Raw genomic sequence first — 14,743 nt, 5'->3', positions numbered from 1 at the left:
GCACTGCAGCGGAGTCCAGAATATGAAAATGTTTTTGAAAAGTTGGAGGCATTTAAAGGCAGCGGAAGCGGGGCTGGGGTAGACAATCCTCCTCTTGTTTCTCCCTCCATTCAAAAGTCTAGCGCCGCGCCAGTTCACCAGGGATTTGGAAACCCCCGTCGTGAGAAAAATGGCGGTTCCCTTACCTCCTTCGTTGACGACCGAGGTAAAAAATCGATGACAAACATACAGACGCAAACTAAATATTGACAACGCAAGAATAGTAAAATTGTCTACATTTTATTATTTATCATCAGTCAAAGCTAGCTTAATAGCGTAAATATATTAAGTGTAAATACAAATAATTATAATATGGCAGCATCTTCAAACTGACATTGTAAATATTAAGTGGAAATACACGTTGTAAAAACGTGTTGCTCAGAGACCACCATAGAAATTAAACGGTATTACACTCGACAATATAAATTATTGTCGGTTATCTTAAGATGTAACAGGTACTCGTATATCAAAATCAAAACTTATACATATTAAACGATCTTCCATGTTCGCTTGTTAATATCGTTAATGAATGAAGACAACTTGGGTGGTCGGGTTTTGAAAGAATGTTTAAACGGTTTTTCTTAATTCCTCGCATCTCATAGAAACATTTCAACGTTTCTATAAATTATCCCCACGACAAGGAAGTATTGTATGCCTGAAAAACATTTAATTTTTCTCTAAATTCCCCATATCTCTGTGAACGACTTTCACCTGTTCTCTTAATTTTCCGTATGTCTTAGAAGCATGTTCCCTCGTGGACTCCTCACTGTAGCGTTGTTATCGTAAACTGTCGCACCACCTACTACTGTAGTCTTCACAACGCCCTGCAATTGTCTCCCTTCGTATGGCGTTAACTGGATAAGAAATTATCGTGTCAGTTGTGATTACATGATTTTTTTCAGCGATACTTTTATACAGAATTGACTTCAAAATAATATGCTTGATAAGAATTTCAAAATACCGTCTATGGAAATTTGAATGAATAGGCGGGAAATGGTGTGGCCTAGACCAATGTTATCATATCTATTGTAAGGTTTTGTATTTAATTTTTCAAGCCGGTATGAATTTTGTCGAACTGCAGATAACTGAAGATCTAAAATCTTTAGCCGTCAAAATGAGGAAAGAACGTGTATCTGGGATATCACAATCTATATATATTTAAGCATTGAACTGTTTTTGTATGGTATTTATGATCTATTTGAATGACACAGCTTTGCAAGCAAACAACATAATGCGCGCTGATTGGCAAACAATAGAACTCTGAGCTGAAAGTTAGATTTGAAATTGTTTCGCTTTTTTCCCCGGAACAAATTTAGCGCATGGATAAATACAGTGAACGCCGTAAATCCGACCTTGCCCTCCACGAGGGAGTTATTTTTGGAAGTTAATTTGAACTTTTCTCTTTGCTCATTTTGAGAAGAATCCAGACGTGAATTTATTTGTTGATTGTATGGGAATATGACTACAGTCTGTAGATTCTATAACAGCCTCATTATTTGACATGTCGTCAGAAACTGAGGAAACAGTGGCTGCGAGACGCGTGAAACTGATAGCGTTTGAAGTGAGTGATCTTGCGGCCAGAGCACAGGGGTTCATTACAAATGTCTGAAATGTTTATGTGTGCTGTGACTCATATCAGTAGGTCTGTAACACATGTGTCAGTAGGTCTATAAAATATGTGTATTTCAGACATTTGTAACGAACCCCTGTTGATCAGTTCAGTGTAACAGACGATTTTTTTGATAAATTGCATGAGCGTTAAAATTGTATCCATTGCCGGCAATGGTGATTTCAACCGATGTGCATTTTGTACGATATTGCAGACCTTGGTCTTGTTTTTGTTGTAATAAAAGTATTTTTTATTTTATTTTTTATTTTGCACATTGACATTGTCAAATCTCACAATGCCTAGCGATATATCAGCAGCCGTCATGTTTATTTACATTGGATATTGTATTTCCGGTCAGTGTTGTATTAATACGCTAAGAATTATGTCTCGTTCTGCAGGGTAATTAAAGTCCCATCAACGACACAGCTTTCAAAAAGGCTATATAGTGACAATGCCATGCAAATGTAAATATATATATATAAATGTTAATAACATCAATTTTATGATGAAATCACAATTTACTTCGCAACAAAGCTATTTGTTGTATCTGATGAAAATTTGAAAGAGTATATACTGAATCATTTTCATTTGATCATATATCAAAATAGTCTCCTCACCTTATTTTTATGACGAATCATTCCGATTGTTACCTGCATTAAATGTAAAATATATTATGTATCATTCTTGTTTGAAAATAACCGTTATGATTAAGCGTAACATCGAGTTCTCCTAAACTTACTATGACCTAGAAAGTAGAAATTGTAGTTACGTCACACAAGTAACTGCCAAAGGCATTGAATCCACTAGGTACTGCAAGTTTCTTTATATAGTTTCTTTTAGCATATAATGTGGGTGCGCCAATTCATCAATGCGCTTATGTGTTAAAATTGAATAACACGTTAAAATTTGAGTCCACTAAAATAAGCACTTTTACAGTATTTTTTTTAAAAAGTCTCTGACATATCCTAACGTTGCAGTTACAGTCACGCCAAAGACTATTCTAACCAAGTGAAATATTTATTAATATGCGAACGTTAAATTTGTGTCTACAAAATAGTGTTTTATAAGTTAACCCCGATAATGTAATGGCAGAACTACATGGTGAACATGAACCGCTTCTAATGTAAGACAATTAAGAAATTGAGTATACTTGATTGACAGAAAACCATTTGCATATTCACATATAACAATTTCCCATACATATAATATATTTAACGTAAAGACTGTAATTGATAAATTTCATATCGGTGGGTATAGCATGCAGTTGTCATAATGAAATATTAAGGTAATATTACCTTATTGTATACATCACACTATTCCTATATATTAAGTGTATTTTCTTAATTATTGATACATAAATACGAAAATAAAGCCTTAATTCAGCGAGTTTTGATGGCGAATAGGAAAATATTTCATACGATATTTCCCACCAAATTTGAATGAAGCTAGCTTAATCTTAACATTATTTCTGCAAGATTATTTCACAGCTCGTAAACCCTTTAAAACTCACCTGAAAATGAAAAAAATATGTATTCCTGTACAAATATTGCAGTATATTGGTATTGGAATATCATTGTCCATCCCTTGTTTTATAATAAAACAATTTACCTGGTACGATGCTTGTGGATCCCAAATGACGAAGTCTGCGTCATATCCGGTTTGAATGGCGCCTTTCCTGTGACCAAGTCCCGCTAGTTGGGCAGTGTTACAACAAAGTAGCCTCACAACATCGTGCAAGGTTAGATCATACTTTTGGCAGGAAGTCCAAAATAAAGATAAACCTGCAAAACATGTTCAGTACAAAGTTAATAACAATTGATGGTACACTCTACAGTAATGACTGGTTGTTTGGTTTGATAAGTAAACAAATGGAATGTAAAAAGGTTGTGTAACTGGATTCGGTCTTTTGTTGGTAGTACCGTTCGTCAAGATATCAGCGCATGTTTCTTCAACAAATTATCCAGTTAAAAACTATTTTGTTATCTTCTTTTTTCAGCATTTACACTCAAATATAGACAACAAAAACGTGCCCTGCAATCGGTAAGTTATACATTCAGAAAAATAACGGACAATAGCGCTTGTACTGGAAAGTATTTTGCAGTTTTCTGTGTCTTCTTGTACTTACAATATTTAATTTTACGTGCATACAATGCTTACCGCTACAAAGATTTGTGTACGTTTCTAGCTGATTGTATTTAGCAGTGTAGCAACCATGCACGATTAGGACTAAACCAGAATATCTCTATATTTGTTAGGTATACGCCGTTTACGAGATATAAGGTTCCGGAATAAATCGGTAGCAAATAAACTTCGTCGAAGTAAAACATTGGTAAATTTGGACGAATATGGCTGAAATTTCACATAATTCAGAAAAGGGTCATCTGATAACCCTGTTGTTAGACATGAATCGAATCCGGACAAAAAAGGAAATCGGATCGGTAACGATGTACATTGTATTACACGCATTTATGTCATACTTTTGCTCGAAGTAGTCATACTAACCGAACTGAACAGAGGCGATCCCACCCCAAGCCGTGGTGAAGTCTCCTGTGGCGAGCTCTTTGAGGTCCGGGGTACAGGGCGAATGGTCGGAAACTACCATGTCTATGTGTCCACTTTGGATCCCCTCCCATAGTGCCTCCTATATATATATATATACCGGAGAGTACGGATACATTCAAGTGTTATTACCAACTTGGTGGTACAATGAGATTGAGCATAGTTACAGCAGAGAATACCAAAAGAGACCACAAAACTTTAATTCGGGTTCAAATCGATAAAACTAGGGCAGAATTTAAACATGAAAAGAGTTTTACATGGAAGCTCTTGAAAAACTACATGGAGAATAAGACCAGATGTTCCTGAAGGGAAAGCGCGTTTGTACTATTATGCTTCGTATATGTTCATAATTCGTTTAAACCAAATGGATGAGAAATGCTTCAATCATAACCTCTTCTATTAAGTATCAACCATGCAAGTATAAACAAAGTCCAACCATGAACTTGCTACATGAGGTAATTCCAAAATATAAATAACGCCCAACCATGAACTTGCTACATGAGGTCATTCCCAAGTGTAAATATAGCTCAAACATTTGTAACATTTGTTAATTTTGAAGTTCACAAATAGCCCACATACATGTACATATACATGTATGTGGGCTATTTGTATATATATATATATATATAGCTTTACTGACCTGGTTATGTTTGGAGCGTATTGGCGGACAGCACTTGTACTGAGTGGCGCCCCCTGGTACATTCTCCGCCTCCAATGACAAGTAGTGATGGCATGTCTCAACCGTAAGAGGCGCCCCCTGGCGTTTTGCCTCTACTATTAACGGGAGGGCAGTAGCCGAAGACAGGTGGACGATATGACACTTCACCCTATGAAAACAATTGTTATATTATACAAATTCTGGGTTTATAACATCCTTTTTGTTCAGTTGCGATAAAGAAATCAATTTGATCCGACTTTTCTTCCAAAATCATTTAACGAATGTATTAGATGTAAACTTCTGCACCGAATCTTAATTATTAGTTTCGTGATCTTAATTTCAATACTGTACCTTATTATATTTTATCTCAACAGGAGATACGTACTAAGCATCACTCACATTTTACATGTGAAAGATTTACTAATAAACATCTCCCATCTTTACACGGGAAGAGTGGTTACTGGAATGAGGTATCACTTGTATTTTCAGCGTAGACATTTGTTAAATGGGTTGGATACATCACCCGTACTTTACACATGTGATTTGGCTTTAATGAGTGATACATCATCTGCATTTACACACGCAAAGAAATGTTAAATCGCCCTTTCTGTTCACGTGAGAGTATGGGTATGGGGATGAGACATCTGTAGTATTTTGGCCATACAAGTATTGTTAAAGGAATTGGAGTGTTGCCAGCATGTTAAGCACAAAAAAACCTTTGTTTGACAATGTCGATACATTACCTGTATTTTAGACAGAGTTCGCACACCAGTTTAATGGCTTCAATTTCCATAACGTCTGGACGAGAATCTAGGAATGTCTGATATTCCTTTGGTTCACCTGGAAATACGTTTGATAATGTCAAAGTAAATAATGTATAATATACTATGTATAAGGTATATTTTTCTATATGATAAATATACACTTTAAGTTTGTAATTTTGTACTGGAACTTACACGTAACATCGCAAAAGTTACGACAATTAATACAGATGTTTCATTCTAAGCAACCTTGATAATCCATCGGTTATTTTCACTATCGCTCTCTGCACCCCTGGAATATGCAATGACAAAATTGAAGGCTCATTCTGTACCATATTGTGGATGAAACAAATAAGACTAGTTTGATTCTTTGATGTACATTTAAAGAGAATTTTCCTTTCGCGTAACGGTAAAATTGACTGGCTTCGAATTATGGTGTTGCTCCATTCTAATATTCGAAGGATAGGTATCACCTTAGAGGTTGGTTACTAATGCTTACTTGAGACCAGTCAAATAAATATCTTCTTCCCTTCAATTTTGCTTTGAAATATTCCAGGGTGCAGACAGCACAGGTGAGTGGAGTATCGGCGATGCTTTCTATGTCTTTTTCCAGATATTTCAAGATATTGGATTTCATTGCATTAACATGCATGGTAGCTTGTTCATTTGTATGGCAGGGGTATGTTGATGCTGCTATCTCTTAAAAATATTCTTAATGTTTCCACCTATATGAAGTGACTTTAGAAGTTTTTACTACAAAGACAAGGAATGAATGTAAAGAGTTGATGGTTAACCAGGATTGGTATGGTTTGTTTGGGTTCATGTAAGGACGTGCCAGGTTTTGGTGGTGGAGGAAAGCCGGAGTTCCCGGAGAAAAACCACCGACCTACGGCTGGTACCTGGCGACTGCCCCACGTAGGCCTCGAACTCGCGACCCAGTGGTGGAGGGCTAGAGGTAGCAGAATGAATGTCAGACGCCTTAACCACATGGCCACCGCGGTCCCTTGATTAACCAGGAACCGTTATCATGGTCGCTATAGCAAAAAGGCAACACGATCAGGAACCATCTATTTTTATAACACACTCACCTGCCGTAGGTGATCCACAGGAACAGTCCATCTCGGCATGAAACTGCAAGACAAGCAACCTGTCTCTTGTAATACTTCTTTAGTTAGATATTATTCTCGTTCTAGAAACAATCTTCAATTCTAACTTATGTGCAATAGCCACTTGAAATACAAAGCACAAAAATGATATTTTTAAAAGTTGAAGTCGATAGAGAAATCCAAATAAGGTCTTCATTCACTACACCATATGGCGTTTTCGTCCATTCCAGGTTCATAAATAAAAGTCATTTCAAAAGTGTCTTCAATAAGATTCATCAGTTTGGAAATATGTGATATCAAAGTTATACTTTCTGCACAAATATTGTATGCATTAAACGTGTCGCAACGTTTCAGTACCAACTGGTCCCTTTGTCAAACTATGAACACTTAGCTTAGGATCCAGTCGGTCTTGAAACGTTGAGACACGTTTAATACGTGCATTGTTTGTGTAGAAAGTAAAACCCATGTCTGAAGTGTTCCGAAACATGAAGAAATAATACAAAAGGAAAAGGTGTTTATAAACCTTTTATACCATACTTCTTAACAAATTTTTTTGCCAGAACATATAATACGATGAACTCAAACTAAGAGGTAAGGCTAACCCCAGGGACTAGTAGTCCACTACATTGTGACGTAAAATTATCACTTGAAATGCGATGTATACTTATTTAAACAACATTTTAAGTCTCTTTGTGTTCATTTGTTTTCATTTATAATGATATAAAAGAGAAAACATGCACGACAGCTACAGTGTATAACACATTTGGACAAATACGAATTAATTCGATACCATGTGATACAACAGTAAATCAGTGGAAGAATGCTTGTGTCTCGTATACTTTGTCTTAAATTGCATCAATACATTCATACTCAGCAGGTAAATGGTCTGATATCAATTCTCCTCAGATGTTGTGATTTTTTATGTTTGTTAATGGATAGTCACATAAACATTACCAACAGAAATTTAAATCTATTTGCTTATGTCTTCAAATTAGCTCAATTCAGGTGTGATAAAACACCTTATTTATTAGTTACACACAATTTCTATAATCAGATATAATTAAATGTAAGCAGCTCACATGTATGATATCGTACTAAAATAATGTGCAAAGATATTTTTCACGAATTTATGCTGTGTCTTTGTTTAATTAAGAAATGAAAGTAAGAGGATACTATCTTACCAAAATGACTGCGTCTGTATCCTGAAGGATTTCCATGGCAACTTCAAGGTCGGAGCGTGTGACGGCGGGAAAATCGTCCACCCCGCTGTGGATGAGGAAACACTTGAAGCCAAGAACACCTGCATTTAGCATAGGTCGAAGTTCATCCTAAATTAACAAACGAAGGTAACAGACACAGTTTATTAATATTTCCATGATAAAATATCATTGTAGGAGTGAAAATATTTATATCACAGCAGTCAATTGATCGTACATAACCATATAGGGAAGATAGCAGTATTGTAAATGAAGTTATAACAACAACTGAAGTTTGAATTTTAAAAAATAAGGTAATACATCTATCATTCTGCTGTCAATTTCCCATATGAAATGCATTCAAGCAACTCTTCGTTTTCAGACGATTTTGTACGGCACACGACAGTCTACCACTCAAGGGAAACCAGACAAAAATTTGATAGGAATATATCAAAGCAAGAAAAAATATACAGAATTATTTGCATTCCAGATACATGGGAAATAGACAATCTTCTCCTATTTACAGGTGATATTAGGTGTACATGGTATGAAAGGTTGACGATATCAACGCAGTCTAGGAGTTAGTCAAGTCTCAACTGCCAGTTATTGTTATGGTTTTGAGATGTGCATTAATGCATACTGATGTTCGCGAGAGATTAATTTTCTTACATTAGTTTACGAGGAGATTTATTTTAAAAAGCAAGCACTACACACCTTTTGTTCGGCTGTTAGTTTCCCATATGAACGCTATTAAAGTAACTCATCATTTTCTGATTTTTTACGGTAAACTACAGTTAACCACTCAAGGGAAACCAAGCTAAAATTGAATAGGAATATCAAAGCAAGAAAAAAAGACGCGAACCTGACAGAAATATCAGCATTCCATTTACATGTGAAATAGACACTCTTTTCTTATTTACAGGTGTATAATGTTAACATTGTATAAAAGGTTGACGATATCAAATATGCATATCAATGAAGGAATCATGACACATCTAAGAGTACATTCAAATTTCAACTGAAGATAATTGTTCAGCCCATATCAGATTATATTTTATTTATTCATATTATTGCATTAATACATACTGATTTAAGAGAGAGATTAATTTTCGCATTAATTCACGAAGACATTCATTCGCGAATTTTGATCTTTCGATGAAATTATTGTAAAAGACGATTAATATTAATATTGAAAAAGCACGTTCTCAATCGCAAGTTCAATTATGAGCGAATTCTTTTGTTTTGCGAATATCAGGTAACTCCATAAAATGAATAAAAGAATATAATATTACCATATTGTACAAAAAAATCTCAATATTTTGAAAATTGTGAATAAATTGTTGGGAAATCAGAATGGTATCCAATGGTTTTACTTTCATAACATTTCTATAGCTTAAATTACTGGAAGCGGATAACATTGATTAAATGTTTTTTAAGAGAAATAACGCGTACATATTTCACATAAATAATGTGTTAGGTAGCATGTATCCTTAACTGAATGTCACTCTATGAACTTATGGCCAGATGTAGAAGATGTTATCAGTAAGGAATGTCCAAGACAACTTGTATAGAAGTCAGAGGAGACCATACCTGGTTATTTGGTACTATGCCTCCCCAGAACCCGACGTCCACAAAACATTTGTTTTGAGCATATTCAAGCTTGGTCGCAAACGCCGAGCAACTGGTTGTTGACGGTATACAGTTTCTGTATAAAAGAGTTACCTCGTGTCATTTGTCAGCACAAATAGAATGTATGAAGCAACTCCTATCTCCATAATTAATAAAAAGAACGTGCTATCATGTCAACACACAATGGCGAAACAAGTCTTGATTAGATTATTATTTAGAATTCGAGCTCTTTGATGGTCTGGAGCGTCAACTAAATTCAACAGGTAGTCTATTGATCACATAGAAATTCTGTATTGAACAAGATCGGATAAATCTATCTCAAATTCGGGTTCGCCTCTTGTTGAGGATCTAGCCCGAGTTTCCTCTGGCCCTAACACCAGACATTTACACCAGACATCTATCTGTCAAAATGTCTGGTGTTAGGACACGAGCTATTCGTTTAGTTTTAACATTTTTTCTTCATTTCGTATTGAATCTGAGATTCGATCATACACTTGACGCGGTGGTAGATATTGCCATTTTGCGGTTGATGTTATTCTTGGGTGTTAATACTGTGATGCAATTATCCTTGTGTGTTGACGCTATGGTGCACTTTCCCTGTGTGTTGATGCCGTGATATACTTCTGCTTTTATTTCAGTATATAACAGGGTGGCTACTGCTAACATAACAGTATTTACTACTGATTGTCATGTGGATTAGTTGGGGGGGGGGGGATCATAACATCACCAACAAAATATAACAAAGCTCAATTTACTTGTGTTGTCAAACGTAACACTTTCTTTACAACCATGTTGATTCCGAAATACCATACTTTGTTTTAGAAAATGTAATTTATTAAATTATCACAATCGTCACCATTGCCTTATCATGTGTATTTGATATGTTGCAGAGAATTTTATGTAATTCTTGGCAGTATTTCATTCCTATTCCTCCGCAAGATTATCCAGTTTGAAATCTCTAATAGAACTAGTTCACAGAATACTTATTTTTAGTTGTCCTTTTACCGATCTGTGATTTCCCTATATATGTAAATTCACAATCTTAACAACAATATGTGTAGCTGTCTGTGTTTAAAAAGCTTGATATCGAAAAGTTTAATTCGCAAAATGAACAATAATTTCAAATTCAATTTAAAGGTTAAAAGATTGAAAAATATATCTCAAGAAATCAACATGGTTCATATATTTAGTATTTCATAAAAGCTTTATCCTTACAGTGGCATGTCGACAATGGTGGTTGTGCCACCCACAGCCGCCGCCTCAGTGGCCGTCCAGTAGCCCTCCCACATTGTCCTACCCGGCTCATTGACGTGCACGTGGCTGTCCACCACGCCTGGCATGATGACGTCATTTCCGGCATCCACTACCTAATATGGTGGTAAATGAGACAATATTAGTATCATGTTTTGCCACAATTGTAATCTAAAGAGTTAAACATAGAAGGAATGACTGATATATATTTAACACAATCATGTGGCTGTGAGAGTATCCTTACTCAAGCATATATTACATCGTTATCTCCTCTAGAAAGTCCATATGTGTGAATGACAATTGTGTGCGTGTGTTTGCTTGAGTTAGTCTGCTTGTTATGGGTCAGTATTTCTAATGGCGGATTTATACTTAATTCAATTCAAATCAATAATTGTATTGCTCATTTATAGTTACATAGTAACTTGAAGGCAAATAACAAAACAACAACTATACAAAGAAACTGCAATAGTGAATTTAGTTTGGTTTAGTTTACTTTTGTTTAACGTCATATTAACCTCTAAGGTCATTTAAGGACGTGCCTTCATGTGTGTAGTATATGCGTGTTTGCGTGTGAGTATGCAGGAGAAAGTGTATGTTGACGTACTTGCCTTCTTGTGATAGCGCGGATCTGATGCCGACTTTATAGTGCTATTTCACTAAAATGCGATGCCGAAGGCACCAAGCACAGCATTACGCCCCGTCACATTATACTGACAACGGGTGAACCAGTTGTTACCATTCCCCTAAATGCTGAACGTTAAGCAAGGAAAAACAACTACCATTTTAAGGACTTTGGTTTGTCCCGGCCTGGGGACAAAACCCAATGCCTTCCTCACCTGTGCGGACGCTCAACATTCAAGCCAAAAGTGCGGTGTTGCCAAGCAAGACGCTAGGAAATAAAAGGTAGTTAAAAGTAGAAAAAAAAGATAAAGAACCCAAATATTGCAATGGCCGCAGCAGATTTATTTTTGGTCGCTTTTGTGTCCCGAAATCGAGGACACCAAAGCTAATCCCCAATTCTGAAGGGGTTTCCCACATTAGTTGCCTCCTACGATACATGCAGTGGGTAACAGTAGGTGCATTCTTTTCTCAATCCCCCATCTACAGGGGTGCTGTAATATTGAACAATATATAAACTTAGACAGAAGCCGGGCCCACACTCCTCAGTTCAGGTGACTGTTTTATGTATAAGCACGAGTCAAGTAAAATTTGCATATTGTCAGAAGATAAAATATGTGTTAAAGTATTTGTCTAGTATAGAAGAGTTTTGAAGATATTTACTTAAATAGCCCTTTCTCAGCTGTGCAATGTAGCCACTCCTGAAGAAGAAGTGTTCTTCATCTTCTAGAACCAGATTTTTTTTACGTACTCTTTGCTCTCGAGGTTTTTTTCTTGACCTTCCTATTGCTAGTTCAAGGTTATGCTCACACAATCTTAATTTTGTATACAACATTCTTAACTTTTCATTAGTGATAGATAGGTATATTTGTTTTGGTGTATATTTTCTTAACATCTTTATATAAGTATAGTTTATTTTTATTCGTCATCGATTGTAGTTTCCTGAAATGGTTGGTTTCATATTCTCTAAAGAAAATGTGAGTTTTAATTCTCTGTTTCATTTTCTTTTTGCAGATACATTAATTTAGTCATGAAGCCCATTTGTCCCCACCACGTCTTTGGTGTATAAACACAACTCTCGTGATCATCTAATATAATACTGAGTGTTAAGGATTCTGTAACCAAGGGATTTACAAGGTTTAATACTACAGCACCGAAACCACAACAAAAAATACGGTATACTCCAATATAGGCAGGTGGGGTTACACTATGTTGAAAAACCCTCAGGAGTTCATGTTACAATAACGAAGAAAAATTATCAAGGGTAATGTCGTGATAACCAAGTTAAAGTTTGAAAGTGTCGAAGCTAGATATTTGGGTAATCAAGTTATTAAAAGCCAACCTCCTATTAAATAAAAGGACAAAATAAACTTTACGACATGGTCCTCTATATACTCCTTATACGTACCAAGGCAAACACAACACAACACAACACCTAAATAGCAAATAGCTGCTCGACCGATAGCACGGACGGAGTCGGCATTTATTCATAAATATAATATGAATATAATGAATACGCATTAACAAAATAACTACTCTGACTTCATTTACCGTACACACAAAAAATTCCTCCCATATATACCCTCGCATGGTTCATCGCCCTACATCTCTTAACGTAAAACCAAGCGCGCCAACCAACCTGAAAACCTTATTAGGCGCGACAGGAGGTGTACCAGCCCGACAACGCTTAAGTTTTTTTTACAAAATTGATGCTGGGATTTCCTAAATATGACGATGCCAACACAAACATCTGTTACATAAACATAAATTCTGCTATAATTTTATTTCAAGCTGTACTACGCCGTGCGAGGTGCTAAGCTAGAATGAACATACTGTAACGAGCGCGCGTCCGGTGCCCACGTCTCACCGGCCGCCGTCGAAGAAGTATGGGGTTCTTGTTTCACCAATATAGTGTGCTTCCTGGATCCACGATTATCACGGTCGAATATGTTATATCTCCTNACGTAAGCAGTAAAGCCTAAACCCAAAGTATGAGAGATTCCTAAGTCTGACCTGTTCAGAGGCGACCGTCTGCCAGCGAAGACAGTGATGAACTAAAGAAAAAGGTCTGATCCGACCTGTATTTATAACCTTCCAAATATTACTACTCAGGAGAGGTCTGGTGATCAGACGGGAGAGGTCCGGAGACACTTTCTCATAGGATTGCATGTAAAAGTAATAAAACCTTATCACACACGGCCTCTCATAATATCCGCTCAAACAATAAGTGCTTTACATTAAAATAATGCTACAGAGTATAAAAATACATGTAAAACTACTATTTAGTGCCGCTAAGGTTACGGATTAAAAAATATACTAAGTTTAGGGAGTTACGTCAGACACCGGTAAGAGTTATCGAAACGCTTGAGAGGTCGTCGAGAGAGGTCCGAGAGGCGTCTCCGACTGACTAAACATCTAAGACGTCGTTAAAAGACATAAACAGTATCCAAAAAGGTTAGCATACTCTTTTAAATATCATAATTACTTATATAACTAATGCCCATCAATCTACAGTGACTTACAACCCTAGAAAGTTAAAGAATCAATGTAAGTAGTTTCGAGCATCTCGCATAGTCAGCTTCCAAAATGGCGGTCTTAAGAGGTGTTTGAGATTCTAACGAGTGGTCGATTTAACACGAAATTAGCAGGGAAGTCAGAAATCATTTCTATAATGTTCCGTAGTTGTAATTTGAATAATCAACCTTTAAAACTTATGTACAAACACATTTTGGACTAATAAATGGACTTTGGTGTTATTTATGTAGTGAAAACCCGTCACACAGGCGCACGGCGATATGTAAACAAATCGGCTGCAGGGCCGAGACAGCGGTGGTTGAAATCACCCATTTTAGGCATTTATACGGGGCTGACACGTTACATTACCCCCAACTTTGAAAAACTGAACGTCCCGTTCAGGTATATAAGAAACATACATGTATTTAAAAGTTAACATTATACAACATATTACACAACCGAAACATTAACTAGGCCTAACTGTATAATATAGGAATGTGAATGTATTCGAAATTAAGCGCCATATCAACACTGATATCTCACTCGCTCAGACTCACTCAACTGTTTGTATATTAAATACAGAAAAATAAACCGGAGCTGTGACAGAATTCCGGATTGAAACAAAATAATCTTAACACATTTTTAGGTCACCCGAGACAAAGTCTCAAGTGACCTATTGCGATCGCCTTTTGTCCGTCGTGCGTCCGTAAACAATTTACATTTTCGACTTCTTCTCCAAAACCCCTGAACCAATTTCAATGAAATTTTGCAGGGACCTTCCATGGACAAAGGTCAACAAAAAT

General features: G+C 36.3%; 1 protein-coding gene across 1 annotated transcript in view; it reads right to left on the bottom strand.

The window, feature by feature from the left end:
• Positions 1-274: 274 nt before the first annotated feature.
• LOC110462787 (allantoinase, mitochondrial-like) overlaps positions 275-14,743 on the bottom strand; it is a 19,574-nt gene continuing 5,105 nt past the window's right edge. Inside the window, exons 2-11 of the mRNA XM_021516958.1 lie at positions 10,773-10,924; positions 9,519-9,633; positions 7,914-8,060; positions 6,715-6,757; positions 5,609-5,705; positions 4,848-5,034; positions 4,151-4,289; positions 3,257-3,429; positions 2,266-2,298; positions 275-893 (exon numbers count right to left, since the gene is read on the bottom strand). Of these exons, the coding sequence (XP_021372633.1) occupies positions 759-893; positions 2,266-2,298; positions 3,257-3,429; positions 4,151-4,289; positions 4,848-5,034; positions 5,609-5,705; positions 6,715-6,757; positions 7,914-8,060; positions 9,519-9,633; positions 10,773-10,924 (1,221 nt within the window). The 3' untranslated portion in view covers positions 275-758. The remainder of the gene's footprint in view (positions 894-2,265; positions 2,299-3,256; positions 3,430-4,150; positions 4,290-4,847; positions 5,035-5,608; positions 5,706-6,714; positions 6,758-7,913; positions 8,061-9,518; positions 9,634-10,772; positions 10,925-14,743) is intronic.

This window comes from Mizuhopecten yessoensis, unplaced genomic scaffold (genome assembly GCF_002113885.1).
Source record: "Mizuhopecten yessoensis strain PY_sf001 unplaced genomic scaffold, ASM211388v2 scaffold10829, whole genome shotgun sequence".
Lineage (NCBI taxonomy): Eukaryota > Metazoa > Mollusca > Bivalvia > Pectinida > Pectinidae > Mizuhopecten > Mizuhopecten yessoensis.
This window is presented reverse-complemented; position numbering and strand designations above follow the sequence as displayed.